This window comes from Heteronotia binoei, chromosome 17 (assembly GCF_032191835.1).
Source record: "Heteronotia binoei isolate CCM8104 ecotype False Entrance Well chromosome 17, APGP_CSIRO_Hbin_v1, whole genome shotgun sequence".
NCBI classification, from domain to species: Eukaryota; Metazoa; Chordata; class Lepidosauria; order Squamata; family Gekkonidae; genus Heteronotia; species Heteronotia binoei.
The window spans coordinates 43,640,883-43,666,442 of record NC_083239.1 but is presented as its reverse complement, the minus strand read 5'-3'; the positions used below and the strand labels follow the sequence as shown (position 1 = coordinate 43,666,442).

Here is a 25,560-nt window from a genome sequence, read left to right as displayed (position 1 = left end):
TGTGGCTTTTAAAATGCATGAAAACTTCTGCAATACAAGGTTGAAATGCCTGAAGAGAATTGATCGGATCAAAAATAGTTTTGAGAAAAACGTTGAAGCAGCAGCACCGGAACTCATCTCACTGAAACAACTGTAGATGCTTTGGGCAGTAATGATGCAAAACAGTTGTGAGAACATTAGGTAATGTAAAAGGTTAGTTTCCAATGTGGTGATAGAGAGTCACAAACTGTCAGTGTAAAAACACCCAATACCAGAACTCGTGGACATTCTATGAAATTGCTGAGCAGTTGGATTAGAACTGATAAAAGGAAGTCCTTCACCCAAAGGGTGATTAACACGTGGAATTCACTGCCACAGGAGGAGGCAGGGGCTACAAGCATAGACAGCTTCAAGAGGGGATTGGATAAGAATATGGAGCAGAGGTCCACAGGGAATAGATGGAACTCTCTGTCTCGGGCAGTGATGCTCTGTATTCTTGTTGCTTTGGTGGGGGCGTGCACAGTGCAAAGGCGTCTAGTAGTCCTGGCCCCACTGGTGGACCTCCTGATGGTGCCTGGTTTTGTGGCCACTGTGTGACACGGAGTGTTGGACTGGATGGGCCATTGGTCTGATCCAACATGGCTTCTCTTATGTTCTTATGTGACGCAGAGTGTTGGACTGGATGGGCCACTGGCCTGATCCAACATGGCTTCTCTTATGTTCTTATGTGACACAGAGTGTTGGACTGGATGGGCCATTGGCCTGATCCAACATGGCTGCTCTTATGTTCTTATGATGCTTTTGGCCCTTAAACAGCCAGGCATGCAAATTGGGACCTGTTGGGGGTGAACTTGTGGGGAACTTTCGGCCCCGTTGATCCTCCTCAAGTTGATCCTTCTCTCATATTCTTAATCATTGATGGGGTTTTTTTTTGAAGATCATGATAAGCTCTTTTGTAAAAATGGTCTGCATTTGCAAAACTGTAGAATCTCCAGTGTTCTCATTAGACGCCCTGCATGTGAAATGTACCCACTTGCTGATTGCTGCTGTTTCTCTTCTCTCCTGCCCCAGTGACAGATCATCCAAGCTGTGAGCCATGGCCTCCAAAATCCAGATGCCGGCTCCTTTGTGCCTGATTGAGAACAGGGACAGGAAGTTGGTTGTCCATCAGGAAGCCCTTCAGGTGCTCTCTGGAATCCATCAGCCCGTGGTGGTGGTGGCCATTGTGGGGCTCTACCGAACGGGCAAGTCCTACCTCATGAACAAGCTAGCTGGCAAGAACTCAGGTGAGAGAAAGAGGGACATTTATTTATTTGAACCAGGGCTAAATCTAGGGAGGAAGGGAGAGAGTTCAATGGTAAAATCCCCCCCATCGGCAGAATAAGCCCGTCTGTGGCCCATGAAATCTGAGGCTGTGATCACACATACTAAATAATGCACTTTCAATCCCCTTTCAGTGCACTTTCCAACTAGATTTTGCCAGTTCACACAGTAAAATCCAGTTGGAAAGTGCATTGAAAGTGGATTGAAAGAGCATGATTTAGTGTGTGAGATCACAGTCTGAGTGTACATTCAGGACTCATTCCTCTTAGAAACTACCAAGCAGGCGCACCCGTAACAAGTTGTAAGACCAGCAAAAGAACAAAGTTTGAATCCAGTGGCACCTTTAAGACCAACAAAGTTTTATTCAAATAATAAGCTTTTGTGTGCAAGCACACTTCTTCAGATGCAGCGAAACAGAATTCCCTCAAGCATTACATATAGGCAGGAATGGCCAATTAGAGCCAGGGCTGGTGTGTGGGAGTCGGCGAACTAGGTGATTGCGTAGGGCACCAGCTCCCAACAGGGCTGGGGGCGGGGGCCCACTCCCCACTCGCGCTGTCCCTGAGCTTCCGACTGGGCTCTGAGGGGTCGGACGAGCTCCCCCAGCCCCACAGCGCCCAGAAAGAACAATGCTTCCCATCCTCGGTGCCCTCCAAACTCGGAAAGCACCAGGGAGGGGAAGTGCTGTGTGTTCTTTCTGGGCGCTGAGGAGTTGGAGGAGCTCCCCCAGCTCCTCAGCGCCCAGAAAGAATGGTGCTTCCCGTCCTCAGCGCCCTCCAATCTTGGAGAGCACTGGGGAGGAGAAGCACTGAGTGCCTGGCTTGATGACGTCATGCCGCGTGCAATAACTTTTTCCCGGGGATGGGGTGGGGTGGGCGTGGGTTGGGGTTCTGTCTCAGGTGGCAGAGCCCCATGTGCCGGGCCTGATTAGAGTCCAGACAGAGGCAGATACCGAGTCTTCACTAGTAGTTGCTCCACCCCTGGGTTTGTGTTTTCCTTGGAGCAAGCGGCTGATTCCCCATTAGTCACTGCACGGCTGCATTTTGACTTGCAGCTCTCTCCAGTTTTCCCCGTGGCAACTGGGTCTTGTTTTTTGGAGATCCAGAAGCTGCAAGGGAATTGGAGGGAGTCGTGAGTCAAAATGCAGCCGCGCAGCAACTAGTGGGGAATTGGTCACATGTTCCGAGGAAAGCAGAAGCCCAGGAGCGGAGCGACTGCTAGTGATGAATTAGTAAGTAACAAAAATGGAAATTACAAGTAATTTCTTCCTATATGTAATGGTTGAGGAAATTCGGTTTCATTAAATCTGAAAAAGAGTGTATGCACATGAAAACTTTATACCTTGAATAAAATTTCGTTGGTCTTTGAGATGTCACAGGACTCAAACTTCATTCTTCTGCTTCAGACAAACACTGCTACCCACCTGAATCTACTAACAAAAGGGTTCCTCTTGGGGGATGGATTTGAACCCAGGTTTCCAAGGTGTGTCTTACATGTTATACAATTCCAGGACTGCAGACTTTAATCCACTATTGGTAGGGGCACTAACTCTAAGCACTATGTGCTTTTTTAAAAAAACCCTTTTAAAACAAGAATGTAAGACAATTTTTCCCATGCTTTAAGTCAGGGGTGGGGAATCTTTTTTCTGCCAAGGGCTATATGGATATTTATAACATCATTCTCGGCCCATAAAAATTATCAACTTAAAAAACAGTGCTCCGTTGAGGGAGAATGATTCAGGCCAGCAAAATTAATGCAAATAATTGCTTTTCTATTTGAAGTCATGTGGGGAGAGCCTAATCTCACACACACACACACACACACACACACACACACACCCGGCTCGCCGCCCTAGGCAAATGCATAGGTCCAGAGCTTTTTTGTAGAAAAAGCGCAGCAGAAGCTCAGTAGTATATTAGACCACATCCTCTAATATTAGCATATTAGGTCACACACTCATTAGCGTATTAGGCCACACCATCTGGGATAATCAAGTGCAAACTGAACTGTGACCGTAACTTTACCAGGGAGGCTGCTGCACAGTACATTTGGGCCCTGTGATCCCTGCCTAGCCCTGGGGAGGTTGCTGCACAGCGTGGCTGGGCCCCATGATCCTCGCTGGCCAGCCACATGGCTCAGTTCGGTCCAGCAAGCCCCAAGGGCCACACCAAATGACCTCGAGGGCCATATACGGCCCTCGGAATGGAAGTTCCCCACCCATGCCTTAAGCAAATCCACGAGAAAGATAAAACTATGTCCCCTTGCAAGAGAAAATACACCTTTGGAGTTTCTGTTTCTCCCATGCTTCTAAAGGCATTGGAGCCTTAAAAGAGGAGATTCTGCTCTGGCCATATCATTTAGGTCTGCTTTCTTACCCATGAAATGTTAATATTTTCATGCACAGGTTTCCCTCTGGGCTCCACGGTGCAAGCCAACACCAAGGGAATCTGGATGTGGTGTGTTCCCTACCCTGACAGACCAGACCAGACCCTTGTGCTTCTGGATACAGAGGGACTCGGTGACGTGGAAAAGGTGATTGGGATGTATTTGAGGAGGTGGGATGCTGCGCCTGTTGAACTTCTGCTGTCAAAGGCTCAAAATTCTCAAAGAAGCTGGTGGTCGTAAGATTCAAGCTGACTGCCCTTGAATCATGGATGTCTTTCTCTACGGAACAGGTTTTGCAGCCTATGATCTGTACCCCCAGATGTTTAAATGGAAAGCCAGTGGGCACCTTAAAGAATACTCCAGCATAAGCTTTCGCAAATCAGAGCTCGCTTCAAAGTGGAGAAGGGACTGCAGAGAACTGTGTCAGAAGGAAGTTAAAAAGGGAAGTTAGTGAGGTGCGGAGGAATGTGCTCTGGCACCTCTTTTTCTACAAAATAACCCTTGCTCATCAGTGTCCTTCAAAACACAAGAGATTTAAAAACCCGCATTGCTATAGGGTAAGACAGAGGCTGTGCAAAGAACAGGAAGGCACTAAATATGAATGTTGCTGTTAGTGGTTTTCGGCAATAACTTGCATAACCTTCTAGGGCAGGGCTGTCAAACATGTGGCCAAATCAGGCCTCCAGAAGGCTCCTATCAGGCCCTTGAGCTGTTATCTGCTTCCTTCTCCCTCTCTCTTGCTTCCTTCTGCATCACAGCTTGATTTGCCAGGCTTGTTCAATTACACAGAAGCTACAGAGCAAAACCTCTCTTTTCTCCATTGGCTGAGGCTCCTCCCTTGGGAAGGAAGTGGGGAGGGAGAGCTTGCTTTGCCAGGCTCTCTCAATTGCACAGTCCAGCTACTGAGCCAAGCCACTCTTCCTTCTACTGGCTAAGGCTCCTCCCTCACCTGGTCCCCTGGGGAAGGAAGGAAAGAGCCAGAGCTTCCTTTGCCCAGTTCCCTGGATCCCATGGGAGAAATACAAAGCAAGCACCTTTAAGACTGAGTGCTAATGTTTTAAGGATGTTTTAAAGTTAAAAAAAAATCTTTGTGTTTGTCTAAGTCCTTTATAAAGTTTATATCTCTGCTGCCTAATCATAAATAGGTACACACATGGCCTGGCCCAACATGGCTCGGCCGAAGAAGGTCTCATTTACGTCTGATTCCGCCCTCATAACAAATGAGTTTGACACCCCTGTTTTAGGATATTTCTGTTCAGATGAGTCAAGGTGAGCTTGGGGAGGCTTTAAAACTAGAATCCATCACTGCAGGCTGTTTTCTTTATGGCTGCATAATCAGTAATGGTCTCCCCCAGGGGTCATTTTGTAGAAAAACAGGTGGTGGAGCTCATTAGCATAGCTCATTAGCATATGGCCCCCCCAACCAAAAGCAACCTGATGCAAGAAAAGAGAGCCCTGGGCGAGCGAGGCCTGCTTGGGTGTATGGCTAGAGATCCACCCAGCCCAAGCAGACCTTGCTTACTTGGGGCTCTCCCTGGCCACCACTTCCACAGTCAAAAGGCCAGCAAGCCACTGCCCAAAATCACATAAGTGGAGAAAGGGTGGTGTGGGCTTCTCCAGGGGTTAATGAGGGCTGCTGGGGGTGTGGCAAAGCCCCTGGTGGCTGGCTGGCTGCCTGCTCTCCAATCCAGGGATTGTTATGCAGCTGCACCTACTATTCAATGGACAAGGTGGGTGGGGAGGAAGAGGAGAAACTGTCAAGAAGGCTCAGGGGCTGTTCTCCTGTGAGCTCCTGCTGAATCTGAGGTAGGGTTGCCAAGTCCAATTTAAGAAATATCTGGGGACTTTGGGGGTGGAGCCAGGAGACATTGGGGGCGGAGCCAAGGGCAAGGGTGTGACAAGCATAATTGAACTCCAAAGGGAGTTCTGGCCATCACATTTAAAGGGACCACACACCTTTTAAATGCCTTCCTTCCATAGGAAATAATGAAGGATAGGGGCACCTTCTTTTGGGGCTCATAGAATTGGACCCCCTGGTCCAATCTTTTTGAAACTCGGTAGGTATTTTGGGGAGAGGCACTAGATGCTATACGGAAAATTTGGTGCCTCTATCTCAAAAAACAGCCCCCCCAGAGCCCCCGATACCCGTGGTTCAATTCCCCATCATTCCCTATGGGAATCGTTCATGGAGGTGCATGATGGCTCTGGGGGCGGGGCTTCCCCCGCCGGCCAGCTGGCTGGGGGAGGGGGGAAGCCTGTAAAACCGGGGGATCCCCCTCTGGGACCTGGGGATTGGGAAGCCTAATCTGAGGGCTGATGCACAACAATGCGCAGATTCAGCTCTTTTCTCTCTGGCCTGGTCTCCCCTTGAAGCTGCCCTTTACAAATGTCTGGGACATTGGGTGGTAGGAACTGAATCTGACCTCCGGCATTCTCTGTTCCTCCCTTCTCAGGGTGACACTCAGAACGACTCCTGGATCTTTGCCCTGGCTGTCCTCCTCAGCAGCACCCTGGTCTACAACAGCATGAGCACCATCGACCAGCACGCCATGGACCAGCTCCAGTATCCTTCGGAATTCCATAGTTGCAAGCAGATCTCATGTTAATTTTGCTTCCTGGGGGCCGCTTGTTTTTGAGGTAGGCCAGCAGAGGCCCTGCTGTTTGATGGCTTAGGGCAGGAGTGGCCAAACTTGCTTAATGTAAGAGCCACATAGAATAAATGTCAGATATTTGAGAGAAGGAAGGAAGGAAGGAAGGAAGGAAGGAAGGAAGGAAGGAAGGAAGGAAGGAAGGAAGGAAGGAAGGAAGGAAGGAAGGAAGGAAGGAAGGAAGGAAGGAAGGAAGGAAGGAAGGAAGGAAGGAAGGAAGGAAGGAAGATGGGGGGAGGTATAAAGAAAGCAACTTTAACTTTAAATGAATCCTCTAAACCACCAGCTGGCTTGGCTTGGAGAAGGGATTTAAAGAGACAAATGCCTTCTCCAGGCCAGTCGATGGAGTGGTAGGGGCTTTGAGAGTCACACAATGGCCCTGTTCAGACGCACAGTATAATCAGATGTCGCTGCTGTTTCCTTCCAGATGTAAAGTGGCTGATCAGACAGCAACATCTGCCTCCTGGTATTATGGTAGCGCTCCCCCCCCCCCCCAATCCTTCTTGGAACCGGATTATTTCGTTACCTGATCCTTTGCGGTGTTTTTTGAGTTCTCCGGTTTCACCTTGTAGTTTTCTCCATCTGAATAGTTCTGTTGCGATATTAACCAACTTCCGGATGTCTGAAGGCTGTCCCAGAGCGAAAGGAGCCTCAGACATCCAGTTTACAGTCACCATTTTTTTTTTTTTACTACTTAGCGATCTGCGCATAACCATGCAATGTTTTAACCTAAGCTCCATGAATTATGGAACAGGCCACTGTTTTTACTTAAGAAATTAGGCACCGATTTCTCACTAGCGTTGCTCCAACCCCAGGCTTCTGGTTTTCTCGGAGCAAGCAATAGATTCCCCACTAGTTGCTCTGTGGACGCATTCTGATCCGCGGCAACCTCCAATACTCTGCGCAGCAACGTAATCCTGAAAGGAAAGGAAAGGTCCCCTGTGCAAGCACCAGTCATTTCCGACTCTGGGGTGAGGTTGCTTTCACAATGTTTTCACGGCAGACTTTTTACGGGGTGGTTCCCCAGTCATCTACGCTTTCCCCCAGCAAGCTGGGTACTCATTTTACAGATCTCGGAAGGATGGAAGGCTGAGTCAACCTCGGGCCGGCTACCTGAACCAGCTTTCGCTGGGATAGAACTCAGGTCGTGAGCAGAGAGTTCAGATCACAGTACTGCAGTACTGCTGCTTTACCACTCTGAGCCACGGGGCCGTCTTAATGAAAATCCTGAAAAGATAGCATCTAAAAAAGGCATGGAGAACTGGAGGCTGCTGTGGCTCAAAATGCACTGCAGACAGAGTCGGCACATGGGAGTAGGCAGGGTGGGCAGCCACCCCACCTCTCTCCCTTGATGAGCCGGGCTCGGAACTTGTGTACCGTGCTCCTTGCAAGCAAGCTCTTCCCGCCCCCCATCAGGCTTCCTGGAAGGCAGGGAGTCTAAGTGGGGCCGGGGCTTGAGTACCACGCTTAGGGTTGCCAATCCCCAGGTGAGGGCAGGGGATCCCCCGGTTTGGAAGCCCTCCCCCCGCTTCAGGGTCATCAGAAAGTTGGGGGAGGGGAGGGAAATGTCTGCTGGGAACTCTGTTATTCTGTATGGAGTCTAATTCCCATAGGAAATAATGGAGAATTGATCTGCAGGTATCTGGGGCTCTGGGGGGGGGTGCTATTTTTGAGGTAGAGGCACCAAATGTTCAGTGTAGCATCCAGTGCCTCTCCCCAAAATACTCCCCAAGTTCAAAAAGATTGGACCAGGAGGTCCAATTCTATGAGCCCCCAAAGAAGGTGCCCTTATCCTTCATTGTTTCCCATGGAAGGAAGGCATTTTTAAAAAATGTGCAGCCCCTTTAAAAGTGATGGCCAGAACTCCCTTTGGAGTTCAATTATGCTTGTCACACCCTTGCGCCTGGCTCCACCCCCAAAGTCTCCTGGCTCCACCTCCAAAGTCCCCAGATATTTCTTGAATTGGACTTGGCAACCCTAACCACGCTCCTTGCAGGAGTGCGATACACAAGCCTCGGCTTTCCCCGCCCTGGGCCTGTTTGGTGACGTCACTTTTGACATCATCGGGCCCCGTGCCCCCGTTTCATTTCCAAATGGAGCTGGGGGTCGCTGCGAAGGAGTCTGCCTTGAGTGGCAGAACCCCCTAGCACAGCAACGGATGGGAAACTGATCACATGAACGGGGGTGGAGAACAGAAGCTTCGGGATGGAGCAACACTAGAGGGAAAGCAGTCAGGGTTTTATTTTGCTTTAATTTGTACAGTATGTGAAGTCTCTCAGGGGAAGTTCCTAGACACTCTTAGAAGCTTTTCTAATGCACTATGTTGTACTACCTATTTTTAGTAGGATGATAGATAAATGGCAAATGTACCGGCTGGCTGTATTAGGTGATGGAGTGCATATTTGCATAAATTTACATGTATTTCAATATACCAATATTTAAGTTTCTTTCTGGATAGGTTGCAGGACAGCCAGCCACCTTGCCCAAAGTTGGTTAACCAATCATTAGAACACAATGACTCAGTGGAAGGCCAGACTTTGGTACTGTGAATAACTGTAGAAGAGGGAATTTTATCAGGGGCAGCTTCTCTCAGCCCTCTCTGCGACAGGCTGCCCACCCAAGATACACAGCTATCTATGGTGTTTTCATCTTCCATGTCTGGACAGGCAGTTTTGTGCGGCTGTGAAGTAGGACTGAAGGCCCATTTCTTGCTAGTCATTAGATAGAAGAGAAGACACATTTCAAAGAGATGGGTTTCCCCGGTAATGAAAGCTGGGTTTTCTGATATCTTCCTAAGCCAGGCCAACAGTTACGTGACAGAACTGACTGAGCGCATCAAATCCAAATCTTCACCTGAGAAGAATTTAGAGGCACTGGAAGATTCCGCCGAGTATGTCCGCTTCTTCCCAGTGTTCATCTGGGCCGTGAGGGATTTCACTTTGCAGCTGGAACTGAATGGACAGCCCTGCACTCAAGATGAATATCTGGAGAATGCCTTGAAGTTAAAGAAAGGTATTGACTCCAGAAGTGTGGTGATGTTCAGTGCAGCGTCTGTGAACTGCAACCTGGGCCAAATCTGGCATCCCAATTGGTTAACCTAGTAGGCTTGGGGGGGCGGGGTGCAGTATGTAATGCCAAGAGATCACTTTCTGTCACATTGCAGGGAGTGATGTCATGTGTCACCAGGATGCTGTAGCACTCCCCCCTCCCCAACTCTGTGATAAAACCATAGAGTCTTAGGGGATTGTTAGAGTATTGCGGAGGCACAATGTCACTTCTGGTTATGCCCCCTGCTGCTGCACTAGGAAGTGGATACAGGGGACAGAAGGATTTCTGTTAAAGAGGGAGACCTGTTCCCTTATAACCAAGGGTTATTTATTTTTATTTATTTATTTAATTTATATCCTGCCCTCCCCACCAAAGGCAGGCTCAGGGCGGCTCACAAACCAAGGGTCGACACAAACACATTAGTGTGACCATACAATAAGCAACAATAAAAACATAAAAACAATTTAAAACATTTACGTGTGCTACAATCATAATTTCAGGCACTGATTAGCAATACTCAGAGGTCTCAGGATCGCCATAGTGTAGTGAAGTAGGCCATTGGTGGTGTTCTTATGGGCCAGTCTCATTGCTGCAGATGTTACCATTCATATAAATGCCTGGCGGAAGAGTGCCATTTTGCAGGCCCTGTGGAACTGTAAGAGCTCTCGCCGGGCCCTAACCTCCTCCGGCAACTCATTCCACCAGCTAGGGGCAGCAACAGAAAAGGCCCTGGCTCTCGTTGTTTTGAGCTTCGCTTCTCTGATGCTGGGAAATGTCAACAGGTTTTGAGACCCGGACCGAAGTGCTCGCTGGGGCATGTGCAGGGAAAGGCGGTCCCTAAGGTATGCAGGACCCTGGCCATATAGGGCTTTAAAGGTAATGACCAGCATCTTGAAGCGAATCCGGTACCCTATCGGTAGCCTGTGCAGCGTTTTCAGCACAGGCTGGATGTGTTCCCGTAAAGGAACTCCCATTAACAGCCTGGCTGCAGTGTTCTGCACTAGCTGAAGTCGCTGGATTTGGGACAAGGGCAGCCCCATGCAGAGAGCATTGCAGTAATCAAGTCTCGAGGTGGCCATCGCATGGATCACTGTTGCCAAGTCGTCGCGTTCGAGAAAGGGGACCAACTGCTTTGCCATCCGCAGATGGTAAAAGGCTGACTTGGCAGTGGCAGCGACTTGGGCCTCCATTGTTAAAGAGGGATCCAAGAGCACCCCTAAACTTTTAACCTTGGGTGTCAGCGTGAACTGGACTCAGTCGAAGGTCGGTAAATGGACCTCGGGTCCTGGACAGCAGCAACTCAAATACAGGACCTCCGTCTTCGTCGGATTTAATTTCAGTCTACTCAGCCTGAGCCACCCTGCCACAGCTTGCAATGCTGTGGACAGATCTTCTGGGGTGGAGTCGGACTGGCCGCCCATCAGCAGATAGAGCTGGGTGTCATCTGCATACTGGTGACAACCCAGCCCATACCTCTGGGCAACCTGGGCGAGGGGGCTCATGTAGATGTTGAATAACATCGGAGAAAGAACTGCTCCCTGTGGCACACCACATATAAGTGGGTGTCGTCGGGATAGTTCGTCTCCTAGCGTCACCCTCTGTTCCCGACTCTGGAGGAAGAAGGAAAGCCAGTTCAAGGCCAACCCCTGAATCCCAGCGTTGGCGAGGCGACAGGTCAGCAGCTGATGGTCGACTGTGTCGAATGCCACCAACAGGCCTAACAACATTAGCACTGCCGAGCCACCTCTGTCCAGATGCTTCTGTCAGTGACAATGTCAGCAACATAGACTGTGTGCCATTAATGGATTTAAACTATTCTTCTGTCGGACAGCAGAATCTCAGCTGATGACAATATTCCCTCTAAGCCGCAGAGTCTTGTGAGCAAAAATTCTACTTTGTGAGCTGTTGCATAAATTAGTGCATTCTGGGGTCCTCCTTCCTGACTAAGACAAAACTGTTTGAGCTGGAGGCTAAAAATCTGTGAGCTAGCTCACACTAGCTCAGCTTAGAGGGAACACTAATGACAACTGAAAGTTCATGCACAATAACTGTAAGAAAATCCAATGAAAACAGTAAAACCTACAAAAGCCAACTGTGAGGCAGCTGTGGAATTTGAAGGAGAACAAAACAGACCACACATTCACATGAACCAAACTGATTCACACCCTACACTAGCAGGAGCAAATAATCGAAAACATGCATCTATATTGGGATAGTTAGTTAATATAGCAGAGTTTTGCCCAGTCATAGAAGCATGACTCTGAGTGCAGTAAATAAATCTCCCAAGAAGTAGATTGCAAAAGAGGTAAATTTATAAAATAGATCCAGTTGGCATTGAGGTTACAGTCAAAGGAAAAGAAAGAAGCCTAATCTAAAGAGAACTTTTCCTATCGCCATGGGTTATTTTCCTGGGGGAATGTGGTGGAACAGAGTTCTGAAACCTCTTTGTTGAAAAAGAATTCTCATAAAATGTTAAAGAGTTCATGAGAGACACCTGTCTGTTTCTCCTTCGTTTCCCTCTTGAGAGTTCCAGCACTTTTCCCCCCAGAAAAATAGCTCTGCCTATCACTAATGGCCAGCTTGTCCAGCAAAATGTGTGTGGGAGTGTGAGGATGTTGTATCCAATGTTCCCTCTAAGCTGCAGAGTCTTGTGAGCAAAAATTCTACTTTGTGAGCTTCTGGTATTAAAAGTTGTGAGTGACTGCATAAATTAGTCTGCTCTGGGGTCCTCCTTCCTGAGCTAAGGCAAAAATGTGTGAGCTGAAGGCTAAAAATCTGTAAGCTAGCTCATGCTAACTCAGCTTAGAGGGAACACTGGTTGTATCTACAGGAGAGACCTGCAGAGACATATGTCTTTATGGAAGGCCATGTAAAGAGTATGAGAGGATAAAGTGGGAGAAAGAGGAGGGGTCATAGGGCAGCTCCCGGGTTAAGACAAACCAAAGCATCCTGTTGAAGTAGATAATACCTACACACACTTAGAGTTGATGTAACACCCTCCAGCTGTGTCCAGGCATGCTCAGTTCAACAATCATTACCTCAACCAGGGGAATTATGGATCCCGGCTGAAACTATATGTAACGTACTCGAAGCGGAGACGAGAGTAGGGCAACAGTCGCTGGGGGTCGTTCGGCCGCTCGGGGGCGTTGGGCGGCTCTGCTGGGTGGCCCGGCTGGGCGGCGCAGCTGGTGGGCTTCTTCCTCCTCTGGGCAGTCGTGGTCCAGCTCCTCGTGGTGAGCGGCTTCTGTCCGGGCCTTGGGGAAGGTCCTGGAGGTCCTCTCGAACGCCACCGCCTCGCTGAAGGCGCTCTGGAGGGTGAGCTCTTCCTTGGCAAAGAGCTTCTGCTGGAGCCTCTCGTCGCGGAGGCCCCACGTGAATCGGTCGGCCAGGGTGTCTTTCAGCTGGGGGAAGTTGCAGTTCCCGGCGATCTTGCGGAGAGCCGCCAGGTAGTCGGTGGCCGATTCCCCCACGGCCTGGTCCCTTCTGTGGAACAGGAACCGACAGGCCACCCGTGAAGGCTGTGGCGAGAAATGGCCGGTGAGGAGTCTGATGATCTCCTCGTAGGACTTCTCCGTGAGGCGGGCGGGAGCCGAGAGACCCTTGGCGATCTCGAACGTGGCTGGCCCGCAGACGCTCAGGAGAACGTCCCTCTTTGAGCCTGCGTCGGTGACCTTGTTGGCCCTGAGGTAGAACTCGACCCGCTCCGCGTAGGACTCCCAGGCCTCGGGATTAGCGGGGTCGAATGTCTCGATGTAGCCGGTGGTTCCGTTCTGTGTGGCCATGGCGGTGGCGGTCAGGCCTCGTGGTTGCCCTAGATCTCCGTGGTAGCCGCTGAGGCTAAGATCCCACCTTCGTCGCCAGTGTAACGTACTCGAAGCGGAGACGAGAGTAGGGCAACATAGTTTATTAGGAGCACGTTGCAAGAGAGAGAGCACGCGGGCCGGGCCCCGCTTATATACAATTCCCGGTACAGCCTACTAGGTCGGTCAGGCCAATCCTGACCTGTTGACTACCCGCCGCAGCTGTTGATTGGCGGGTGATTCCGCGCCCTGCGCTGGAGGCTTCTGGGACAGCCCAGTAGCCTCTGCGCGGGCGCAAGTTGTTTACTGATACACTACACTATAGAATGGCCAGCTGGTCACTTCAAAGGAAAGAACATATCTGGGCCGCGGTCACACTCACCATTAAATCCATCCCTAACCCGTCGCTATTATACCCCGCAGCTTTTTTACAACGAATTTCCTGATCAGACATCCCTCCATCCTTCAGTTCTAAGCAGTGTTGGTCCCGTCGTTGGTTGATCAGAGGTCTCAACTGGACCTCATTTTTTGAGATGGCATTCCACACTCGCGCAAGCGCAGTACCGTGGGATATCGTGCTTGGCTTTTTTTTTTTAAAGGTGCCAGAAAAGGTGGGCGATCCCCCCCCATTTAAACACCCGGAAAGGAAGGGGGAGCCCTGGAGTTCTTTGCTGTCCCTCCGCCTGGCGGGGAGACAGCAAAGGTGGGTCATCTTCCTCCCCTCCCATTTAAACACCCCGCCGTGGTGTTTAATTTTGGGGGGGGGGAGCACGGCAACTCTCTTTGCTGTCTCTTCGCCTGGCAGGGAGACAGCAAAGGTGGGGGATCTTCCTCCCCCCCATTTAAACACCCCGCCGTGGTGTTTAAATGGGGGGGGGGGAGCACGGCAACTCTCTTTGCTGTCTCTCCGCCTGGCGGGAAGACGGCAAAGGTGGGTCATCTTCCTCCCCTGGCAGGGAGACAGCAAAGATCTGCCTCCCGCCCCATTTAGGAAAGGTCCCCTGTGCAAGCACCAGTCGTTTTCGACTCTGGGGTGATGCTGCTTTCACAAAGTTTTCATGGCAGACCTTTTAAGGGGTAGTTTGTCATTGCCTTCCCCGGTCATTACACTTCCCCCCCCCCCAGCAAGCTGGGTACATATTTTACCGACCTCAGAAGGTTGGAAGGCTGAGTCAACAATTGCTGGCGCAATGATATCATTTGGAGTGGGCTCTCGCAGGGAAGCGGATGTGCGCTTGCGACAAGTCGGCTACAATGGAGCGTTCAAACATAGAAAGTACCCGCGGGAGTCGCCGGAAGCATTCTTATTCCGGATTTAATGTACTATCAAAAAAGTCCGCGTCTCAGTCGTGGCAGTTCGGGACACGAATGAGCCAACGACCATTGCCAGATGCTGATGTTTGGACAACCGCATCAAATCCGACATGCATCTGGCTTTCATCCATGCCCATCTCGTCAGTTTATGTGCGTCTGACCTTGATACCAGTCTCCTCAGAAATGGCAAGGAGGAAGCTTAGAATGTATGGTGGTGCTTTGCTTTACCCCCGCTGTAGTTTGAGAGTATGTCAAACACAAGCTTGTCTGTTGGGATGCTGTCTTCCGCTCTGGCTTTTTCTCTTCCCTGCATTGCTCTGAGCTTCCGCTGGCGGGCTGATCTGCTTTTAAGGCTGAATAGATTCAGGTGGGCAGCCGTGTTGGTCTGAAGCAGTTAACAAAGCAGGAGTCAAGTTGCACCTTTAAGACGAAACAAGTTTTATTTAGAACGCAAGCACACGAAAGCTTACGTTCTAAATAAAACTTGGTTGGTCTTAAAGGTGCCACTTGACTCCTGCTTTAAGGCAGAATATTATTGTTGCTTTCAACAAAGAGGTCAAAAGCTGAGCTACAACATCTTGCACCTTTAGAGGAGGGATGGTGGCTCAGTGGTAGAGCATCTGCTTGGTAAGCAGAAGGTCCCAGATTCAATCCCCAGCATCTCCATCTAAAAAGGGCCTAGGCATGAAAAACCTCAGCTTGAGACCCTGGAGAGCCGCTGCCAGTCTGAGTAGACAATACTGACTTTGATGGACCGAGAGTCTGATTCAGTATAAGGCAGCTTCATATGTTCGTACGTCTTTTTTGCACATGTGTTTGGACCACATCTTGTCTGAGACAAACATTGGTTCCTGTGCACTGTCTTTACATGTTACATTGAGCAGCAGTTTCTGTTTTAGAATGACTTTGTGTGAGCGGTCCTCCAGATTTTAAGACATTAATTCAAAGAGATCCTTTTAGAAACCTCGGCTAGTTTAACCACAAATGACTTGTTTTCTCTTGTTCCCAGACATTTACCAGCTACTAGTACTACTAGATTGTAACCACAACTCATCTTTACAGAGGGAAATGTTCCTTTTTCTCAGCTGCAGCCTCTGAGGCTTTGTCCCAAAAAGTATGAGCTACTGAATATATAGTAGAATATATAGGAGAGCCAGTTTGGTGTAGTAGTTAAGTGTGCGGACTCTTATCTGAGAGAACCGGGTTTGATTCTCCACTTGCACCTGCTGGAATGGCCTTGGGTTAGCCATAGTTCTGGCAGAGGTTGTCCTTGAAAGGGCAGCTGCTGTGAGAGCCCTTGCCAGCCCCACCCACCTCACAGGGTGTCTGTTGTGGGGGAGGAAGGTAAAGGAGATTGTGAGCCGCTCTGAGACTCTTCGGAGTGGAGGGCAGGATATAAATCCAATATCTTCTTTTTCTTCTTCTACAGAGGCCTCCAATGTTTTTGAGCCTGTGAGCATCTTTGGAATTCTGGCAGACAGTGATGGCCACAAAATGGCTGCCATGGGAGTGGGGGGGAGTAAAGCCAGCCACAAAATGGCTGCCACAGGAGGCAGAACCAACCACAAAACATCAGGGAGTTAGGTCAGGCAATTTTTTTCAACATTTCAGGAAGAAACTGTTCAACGGGATGCTTTTTAAAATGAACATAATTAAAACTATTTTCTTGCTTACAAACAAGTTTGCCTTCAGGCACCTAATGAGGATCCTTGTGCCACGGGGGCAGAAAAGAATATTTTTTAATGTGCATATCCAGCCAGCTCTTGCATGGTCATTGAGAAGCCCTCCGGGACAAAAGCCTCACCTGATGACACCTACTTTCTAACATTACTTGGGGGCATCAGGAGATTTTGGCATGTACCGTGGCACCACACTGGGGCCCATAGTATAGCACCCGACCGGTTTCTACCTCACCTTCCAATTTTCAGTTTTTCAAGCTCACTGTCATTCGAAATGTAAACAAGGGTCAGCACAGGCATGGCCAACGTGTGGGAGTCGGCAAACTAGGCAACTGCCCAGGGTGCGAAATCCCCACTCGCACTGTCCCCGGACCTCGAACTCACTTCCAGTCCGCAGCGCCCTCCAAATTCAGCGAGCGCTGGGGAGAGGAAGTGCCATAAGAGTTCTTTCTTGGCTTTAAGGGGTCGAGGGAAGCTCCCCCAACCCCTTAAAGCCAAGATGAACAGCACTTCCACTCTACAGCGCCCCCCGAACGCTGCAGAGGGGACGTGCTGAGAGTGTTTTTCTTGGCTTTAAGAGGTCAGGAGAAGCTCCCCTGCCCCTTAAAGCCATGAAGAACAGCGCTTCCACTTTGCGGTACCTGCAAAACTCGCCGAGCACTGTGGAGGGGACGTGCCGAGAACCCTGCATTATGACATCACCTCTGGGTCATCACTCCGCATGCACGCAAAGCATGCAGGCAAAAAATTTACTTGGGGGTGTGGCGTGCAGAAACCCATGCGCCAGGCCTGAGAACAGAAAACCTTTCCACTCCACTGTATTAACTCTCTTGCATTAGTGCTACCCAATTTCATTTCCGTTTCCATGGGGTTACGTGTTAGTTTTGCACACTGTGACTACATAACAAATGTGGACAATCTGCCATTCTTCCCCTAATGCAATTGGACATGGCATCACAGATTTTATGCCTTCCCCTTGCTAAAGAACAGTTCTGTTCTTTTTGCACTGGTAGGTGTCTTTCCAGATTCTCCACTTCCAGGTGTTGATCTCCGTCTTACTCCTTCTAGGTAACTCCCATGAGGTTCAGCTCTTCAACCTGCCCCGCGAATGCATCCGACTGTTCTTCCCTACCCGGAAATGTTTCATCTTTGACCGCCCCACCAATCGAAAGAACCTCCGCCGGCTGGAGGAGATGGAGGAGAGGGAGCTGGAACCTGACTTTGTGGAGCAAGCAAGCCAGTTCTGCCGCCATGTCTATAAGACCTCCAAGCCAAAGACCATCCCAGGAGGGCATGTTATCACTGGGCGCTGTAAGTCCTCATAGCTCAGTAGTTCTCTGACCAGCTGTGATGTTGGTTCAAGGACAATAGGAGAAGATCCTCCTTGGACCTCAGCCTACAGCATGGGACCAAGTTTTATTATGTCCTGAATACATGCAGATCTTTCTCAGTGTCTTTCCTTCTCTCCCTGTGCTTTGCTTCCCTCACCCCCTCTCCAAATAAGGCCTACAAGTTTCCTGGATCACACCACAACTCAGTTCTTCATCAGTGAGCCACTATATAGAGTGCAGCAGAGGTTGATTGCTTGTTCCCCAAGTATCAAGGGCGATACCACTTTCTTTTCTTTGGGAGGTTTCATGCTAAACGTACGGTCCCTGTGATCAACAATCCGTTAAAGTAGCTAAATGCACCCCTATCTAAGTGATGCCACAACCATCTTTATTGCTGTTTTCATTGCAGTGCTAGCAAACTTGGTGGAGACCTATGTGGACACGATCCGCAGCGGGGGCGTGCCTTGCATGGAGAACGCAGTGCTGGCTCTGGCTCAGATTGAGAATTCGGCTGCTGTGCTCGAAGCCACTGGCCGCTACGTGGAGCTGATGGACCAGACGCTGAAGCTGCCGACAGAGACGCTCCAGGAGCTCTTGGACATCCATGCGAAATGTGAGGACGAGGCCCTTAAGGTCTTCATGGCCCGTGCCTTCAAGGATGACAAGCAGCAGTTTCAGGCTGAGCTGACGGTAGGTTGTCTCTTGAGCTTTCACCTTCAGCTGATTCTGTCTCTGTTTCTGAGAAAGCCGACCTGTTGCAGATTCTGCTGTGCTGGATGAACACAACACATGTGAGGTAGGAAAGAGTAAGAGTCCAGTAGCACCTTAAAGTCTAACAAAATTTGTGGTAGGGTATGAGCTTTCGTGAGTCAGGGCTCACTTCTGCAGATACAGTGAGCAGTGACTCACGAGGTCATACCCTACCACAAATTTTCTTAGTCTTTAAAGTATTACTAGACTCTTACTCTTTTCTACTGCTATAGACCAGGGGTGCCCAAACTGCAGCCTGGGAGTCATATGCGACTCTCACAAATGTTGTGTGGATCTTGAAGCCCCCACCGCCCTGTTGGCCAGCTTGTCTCTTTAAATCACTTCTCCAAGCCAAGTCAGTCGGCTGCTTGGAGACGGCATGCAAAGTTAAAGTTGCTTTCTTTCCACCTCTCCCCCCCTCCCCATCGGTCTTCCTTCCTTCCTTCCTTCCTTCCTTCCTTCCTTCCTTCCTTCCTTCCTTCCTTCCTTCCTTCCTTCCTTCCTTCCTTCCTTCCTTCCTTCCTTCCTTCCTTCCTTCCTTCCTTCCTCTCTCAAGCATCTGACGTTCATGTCTTGTGGCTCTCAAATATCTGATGTTTATTCTGTGTGACTCTTAAATTAAGGTAGTTTGGCCGCCCCTGCTATACACAGACTAACATGGCTATTCATCTCGATCACACGTGATTTATTCACCTGACCTCAAAACACATGTAGTAATTTGTAAACTATTCCCCCACCCCCGTCAGCGAGCCCTAGTTCAGAAGAAGGAGGCGTACTGCCGGCGGAACGAAGTGGAATCCTCAAAACGCTGCAAGGCTCTGTTGATGAGGCTTTCTAAGGAACTGGAGGACAGGATCAACCAGGTTTTCTACTCCCGACCTGGTGGCTATCAGGATTATCTGAATGACTTGAGGATGGTAGAAGTGAGATACACCCAGGAATCAGGAAAAGGAGTCATGGTGAGGATTTATATATTCTTTGAGTACTTTGGTTGTCTGTTAAACGTTGGTAGGCCCAACACATGAAAGGGCTTACACCTTGGATTTTAAAGGCTGGAGCATGGTCTGACTATTGTCTACCCAAGGCATTTATTAAGGTTGATCAGGGCTTTTTTAGTAACCGGAACTCCTTTGCATATTAGGCCACACCCCCTGATGTAGCCAATCCTCCTGCAGCTTGCAGTACGCCCTGTACTAAGAGCCCTGTAAGCTCTTGGGGGATTGGCTACATCAGAAGGGTGTGGCCTGATATGCAAAGGAGTTCCTGCTACAAAAAAAGCCCTATCAAATCTTGAGTCTAAGTGAGAAAGGCGGACTATAACTAATGCAAATCAATAAATCTACAGAATTAAATCACTTAGATATAACAGAGTGGTAAGGGATATATGCACATAATCCCATGAAGATAGGGCTGCCAACCCCCAGGTCTGGGCAGGGAATCTCCCACCCGGGAGGTTCTCAACCCACCGACCCACATTGGGTCGGTGGGGGGAACCTCCCCCTGTTTCGCTGGTGTGATGACACCACCCGGAAGTGATGTCATCAAAATGGCAGTGCCCATGCGGGGCCACTCTAGGCGTTTTCAGGAAAACTCTATGGTTTTCCCTGGATGCTCTAGACATTTGGGAGGTAAAACTCTATGGTACAATAGGCGCCATAGAATTTTAACCTCTCAAATGGCTAGAGCGTCCGTTAAAACTATAGAGTTTTCCCTGAAATGCCTAGAGCAGCCCCGCATGGGCGCCGATATTTTGATGACGTCTCTTCCGGGTGACGTCATTTCGTTGTGTGGCACACACGCAAATGTCCCCCGCTGGGGGATGAAGAGGACTTGGCAACGCTACATGAAGATGTGGTTGACTATGTAATGAAGTTCAAACATAGGTGAATTAGAAACACACACTGAATACTGTTTTTAAAAAGGCTGTGCTCAAATTTCAGCTTTTCTCCAAGCTCAAATTTTAAAATTTTGAAACACAATTATAGTGGTGAACCACCAGTTTCACCGACTGCATCTAGGGAATGTATCAAGTATTGCATTGGAACACTGTGAATGCAGTAAAATGTACAGTGGTTGCAATTTTTGAGAAGTTCTGGCTTCCAGAAAAGGAAGGGTGTTGACCCACTAGTGGGGTTGCCAATCCCCAGGTGCGGCAGGGGATCCCCCCGTTTACAGGCCCTCCCCCGCTTCAGGGTTATCAGAAAGCGGGAGGGGGGGAGGGAAATGTCTGCTGGGCACTCCATTATTCCCTATGAAAACCGATTCCCATAGGATATAATGGAGAATTGATCTGCGGGTATCTAGGAGTCTGGGGAGGCTGTTTTTTTGAGGTACCAAATTTTAAGCATAGCATCCAGTGCCTCTCTCCAAAATGCCCACCAAGTTTCAAAAGGATTGGACCAGGGGCGTCCAATTCTATGAGCCCCCAAAGAAGGTGCCCCTATCTTTCATTATTTCCAATGGGGAGAAGGCATTTAAAAGGTGTGCAGTCCCTCTAAATGTGATAGCCAGAACTCCTTTTGGGGCTCAACTTTGCTTGTCACAACCTTGATCCTGGCTCCACCCCCAAAGTCCCCAGATATTTCTTGAATTGGACTTGGCAACCCTACCCACTGGCCAAATTTTTTTAAATATTTACCATCAGTTACTTTCTTAAACGTAACTGCAGACAACAGTCCTTATATGGACATTTGTCTTGCACAACTTCTTGATTCCCTTAGGAAGCTCCTGTTTGTAATATTTTTGAGGTGGACATCCTAAATTTAAAATGACAGAAAAGATGCTACAGAGAGAGAGAGAGAGAATGGGAGAGAGGATGAGAATGAATAGCAAGGCAAAAAGCTCATACCTCAAATAAAACTGCGTTAAAGGTCTCAGAGGTGTTTTTTGCATTTCTCCAGTGGGATTGAGGCAGCCGACCAATGCAGCCTCTGCTCTTTACCTTTCCCCCATCCCTCTTCTCCAATGGAGGAGAGAAGAAAAGCCTTAGCCAGTTGAGGGGCTTGGCTCTGTAGCAATGATGTTTGATTAAGAGAGCCAGGCTTGATCAATTGCACAGCACAGCTACAGAGCCAAGCCCCTCCATTGGCTGAGGCTCCTCCTCCCTCCCTTCTCCCTTGGGGAAAAGGGAGGGGGGAAGGGGAAAGGAGCACGAGGCTGCTTGACTTGGCTGCACTGCACATAGAAACAGAAAAATAGTGACCAAAGGAAGTAGGAGAGGGAGAAGGAAGCAGAGGAGGGCCATTTGCTGGCGGGCCTGATTGGAGACCTTGGGGGGGGGTGGATTTGACCTGCGGGCCGCACATTTGACATCCCTGAGCTAGAACTTCGGGCTGCCAGACCATCTTAGGATCTCTTGGCTATTCTACACGCATTACCATATGATAATAGTAATACCTCTATTGCCCAGGCGGAGGCCGAACTGGAGCAGTTCTTCAAGGACAAGGAGGCTGTGGGAAGAGCCATCCTTCAGAGCGATGAAGCCCTCACACAGAAAGAGAAGGAAGCTGAAGGTGAGAGGCTAGCAATGTTGTATGCAGATAGGGTGGATTTTGATGCTGCTGCATTGGAGGTGTTGCTTTCAGGGTGGGAATGGGCCAAGCTCTTCTCCCTCATGAGTGGAAGGGAGGGAGACCTCACCATTTGAAATAAATGTCCTCGAGGAAATTTTTTCAGGCCTTCACATCAGTAAGTGGCAAAATCTGTGGCACTTTTAAAGAACTCAGGTATTGAAGAAGAGAAGGCTTTTGGTCAAGATGAGAGTGAGTGAGTGAGTGAGTGAGTGAGTGAGTGAGTGAGTGAATGAATGAATGAATGAATGAATGAATGAATGAATGAATGAATGAATTCCAAATGAATGAAGGAAATCCAAACCAATGGGGGCATCCAGGGCAGGACATGTCGAACGTCTGGTCTCGATGCAGGTTAAAGGGATTCAGCAGTAGACGCAATATCTGAAGAAGATTCATTCTTCTTTCCTTTCTGGTCCAGAGGCCAGGGTGAGGGCCGAGGCAGCCGAGCGAGAGAGTGAGCTCCAGAAGCAGCATCAGGCTATGCTGGAGCAGAAAATGGAGGATCAGAGGCGAAGTCATGAAGCCAACATTCAGCACCTGATGCAGAAGCTGGAGGAGGACAGGAAGAAGCAGCTAGAAGAGCAGGACAAGATGGTGGAGGCTAAACTCCGGGTAACTGTCTCAGGAAGTCCATATGGGTTTGCCCCCTTTAGAAAAGGCTAAGATTGCCTCTATGACATCATACCGCCGCTGAACTCACTTGGCTGGTGGCCAACCCCAAATCTACAGGAATTTCCCAAGGCAGACTTGGCAACCCTAGTTGCTCCTGAATAAGAAGAAGATATTGGATTTATATCCCACGCTTCACGCTGAATCTCATAGTCTCAGAGCGGCTCACAGTCTCCTTTATCTTCCTCCCCCACAACCGGCACCCTGGGAGGCAGGTGGGGCTGAGAGAGCTCTCCCAGAAGCTGCCCTTTCAAGGACAACTTCTATGAAAGCTATGGCTGACCCAAGGCCATTCCAGTGGAGGAGTGGGGAATCAAACCAGTGGAGGAGTGGGGAATCAAACCAGTGGAGGAGTGGAGAATCAAACCAGTGGAGGAGTGGGGAATCAAAGAGTCCGCACCACTACATCAATCTGGCTCTCTTTCCTTTGCTTGTGAGCTAATAGCCGTGATGTTCTTCTTTGCAGGAGCAAAAGACAATGCTGGAAGCCGGATTCCAAAAACACGCCAATCAGCTAAATGACCAGATCAATCAGCTGAGAAAAGAGAGCGAAGACCTCAGGAAGCCATCTTGGCTATCCAGTCTCCTGGATGCTGCTTCAGTGGTGCTTTCACTGGTGATTCCAGGGTTAGCTGGCAAAGCTGTTGCAGTGGTCTCCCAATTTTTCAAGCGCTTGTAAGCAAGTGGGAGGGGAGACTGGTCCTCTGTGAAGCCTGTTTGTACTCTCCTGGCCAGATGTGCTTCTTTGTATGTGAGCAACGCAATGTTGAAATGAACAATTCCTCGCGGCAGGCAACCGGGAAGCGAGGGTAATAGCAGTCAGACCACTGCTGGATCGCTTCGGCACGGGCAGTGGCAATATTATACAGTCACTGCTGTGCACAGGCCTCAGATTCAGCAGGAGCTCTCAGGAGCACAGTTCCTGAACCTTTCCGAGGGTTCCCCCTCCTCCTCCCCACCTACCTTGTCCATTGAATAGGAGGTGCAGCTGCATATCAGTCCCTGGGTTAGGAGAGCAGCCAGCCAGCCAACAGGGGCTTTGCCACACCCCCAGCAGCCCTCATTAACCCCTGAAGAACTCCGTGTTTCTCCACTTCTTATATGATTTTGGGTGGTGGGTGCCTTGCTGGCCTTTTGACTGTGGGGTGGGGGGGGCAGCCAAAGAGAGCCACAGGTGAGTGAGACCTGCTTGGGCTGGCTGGATCTCTAGGCAGCCCAAGCAGGCCTCGCTCACCTAGGGCCTCCTTTCTTGTGTCGGGTTGCTTTGGGCTGGTGGGGGTGGCTGGATCTCTAGGCAGCCCAAGCAGGCCTCGCTCACCTGGGGCTCTCCTTTCTTGTGTCAGGTTGCTTTGGGCTGGTGGGGGTGGCGGGGTGGCATATGCTAATGAGATATGCTAATTAGCCCCACCACCTATTTTTCTACAAAACGACCCCTGCTGCTGCAGATATTGCAATGTCCATTCCACACGTTACACAGAAGCCAACCCAAGTTTGCCACAAGTGTCTATGCAACAGGCAGCTGCAAAAGATTTTGGTTCCTGACAAGTGTAGCGGTGTCGTATGTCTTTGCTACCCCAAGTCCATACACTTTTCACCTCTTTGTTGCATCCCTTAATTTGTGATTTGTGTTGTTAAGACAAACAAAGCCAGGAGTGAGAAACCTCATCCAAAACTGGACAGCTAATCCCATTGTAGGCTTTGCACAGTTGGCGTGATAGACATCAGATTAACTTCTTTCTGAGATGAAAGCAAATGGCATTATTTACTAACCTGAAACAGAATGAAGAACTGCTTTGCAATCCAATCCTTTTATTAGCTCATTTGACCAAAGGTCTTAAGTCATAATTCCAACAATTAGCATAAAGAACCGCTTGGCAACCAGTTGAACAGAATGCAGAATTTGCATCCGGCCATTGGCTCCAAGATGCTGGGAGCTTTTTATTATAACCAGCTCTTCCATAATTTTACAACTACTTTGGTGCTAAATTGCCACTGCAAAGTCAAAAATTACCTCTCTATGCAGACTAGATTTTGCCTTGCAGTTCGATTGTGCTTGGCGTGGTTTAGTGTTTTGTTTTCTTTTTTAAACAGTATTCAGTATTGACCGAGCTTTCTCAAACAGTGTTACTGGCTATAGGGTCGAGGCTCCTGATTACATTTAAATAATTGTAGTGCAATAATCTGAGGCCCGGCATTAGGGTTGCCAAATCCAATTCAAGAAATATCTGGGGATTTTGGGGGTGGAGCCAAGAGACATTGGGGGTGGAGCCAGGAGCAAGGTTGTGACAAGCATCATTGAACTCCAAAGGGAGTTCTGGCCATCACATTTAAAGGGAACGCACACCTTTTAAATGCATTCCTTCCACCGGAAATCATGAAGGATAGGGGCACCTTCTTTTGGGGTTCATGAAGGATAGGGGCACCTTCTTTTTGAAACTTGGGGGGTATTTTGGGGAGAGGCACTGGATGCTATACTGAAAATTTGATGCCTCTAACTCAAAAAACAGCTCCTCCAGAGCCCCAAATAGCCACACATCAATTCTCCATGATTTTCTATGGGAATATATCTCCCTAGGGAATAATAGAGTTCCCAGCAGACATTTCCCTCCCCTCCCCCCGCTTTCTGACAACCCTAAAGTGGGGGGAGGGCCTCCAAATCGGGGGGATTCCCTACCCCCACCTGGGGATTGGCAACCCTACCTAGGGGTCCCAACCCTCCCGCCCTGGCGGGGGACCCCAGGATTTCCCCCCTCTTCCCCCGTTCCCCCAAAAAATGGAAGCGGGGGGAGAGGGGGGAAATGGCGAGCCGCCCCGTCCCGGAGCGTGCGAGGTCGCCACGCCGCGCTGCTGCCGCCCCCTTCCCGCCCAGTGAGGCCGTAGGCGGCGGGCCCGCCGGCGCCCAGCAGCAGGAGGAGGCGGCGGCGAAGCTGTCGGCCGAGGGCCTCGCTGGCTGGCGGCGTTGGCAGCACAGCCCCGCCAGCACCAGCGCGGCAGCGCCGGAGGCAGCACCTCGGCAGCTCGGCAGCGCCGGAGGCAGCTCCTCGGCCTCCGGCGTTGGCAGC

General features: G+C 49.6%; 1 protein-coding gene across 1 annotated transcript; it reads left to right on the top strand.

The window, feature by feature from the left end:
• The first annotated feature begins 1,033 nt into the window (after positions 1-1,033).
• On the top strand, positions 1,034-23,177 carry LOC132585860 (guanylate-binding protein 1-like). Its single transcript, XM_060257736.1, has 10 exons — positions 1,034-1,265; positions 3,707-3,834; positions 6,141-6,250; positions 9,145-9,347; positions 17,245-17,487; positions 17,917-18,197; positions 19,004-19,216; positions 21,667-21,769; positions 22,248-22,441; positions 22,965-23,177. Exons 1-10 carry the CDS (start codon positions 1,076-1,078, stop codon positions 23,175-23,177), a joined length of 1,878 nt encoding a protein of 625 aa, XP_060113719.1. The 5' UTR covers positions 1,034-1,075.
• The last annotated feature ends 2,383 nt before the right edge of the window (positions 23,178-25,560 follow it).

Excerpts from the sequence above, each read along its gene's own strand:
- LOC132585860 (XM_060257736.1), top strand. The coding sequence starts at position 1,076 with ATGGCCTCCAAAATCCAGATGCCGGCTCCTTTGTGCCTGATTGAGAAC. Across the intron at positions 9,348-17,244 it reads TGCCTTGAAGTTAAAGAAAG|GTAACTCCCATGAGGTTCAG; the intron begins GTATTGACTCCA and ends TACTCCTTCTAG. Across the intron at positions 17,488-17,916 it reads GCATGTTATCACTGGGCGCT|TGCTAGCAAACTTGGTGGAG; the intron begins GTAAGTCCTCAT and ends TTTTCATTGCAG.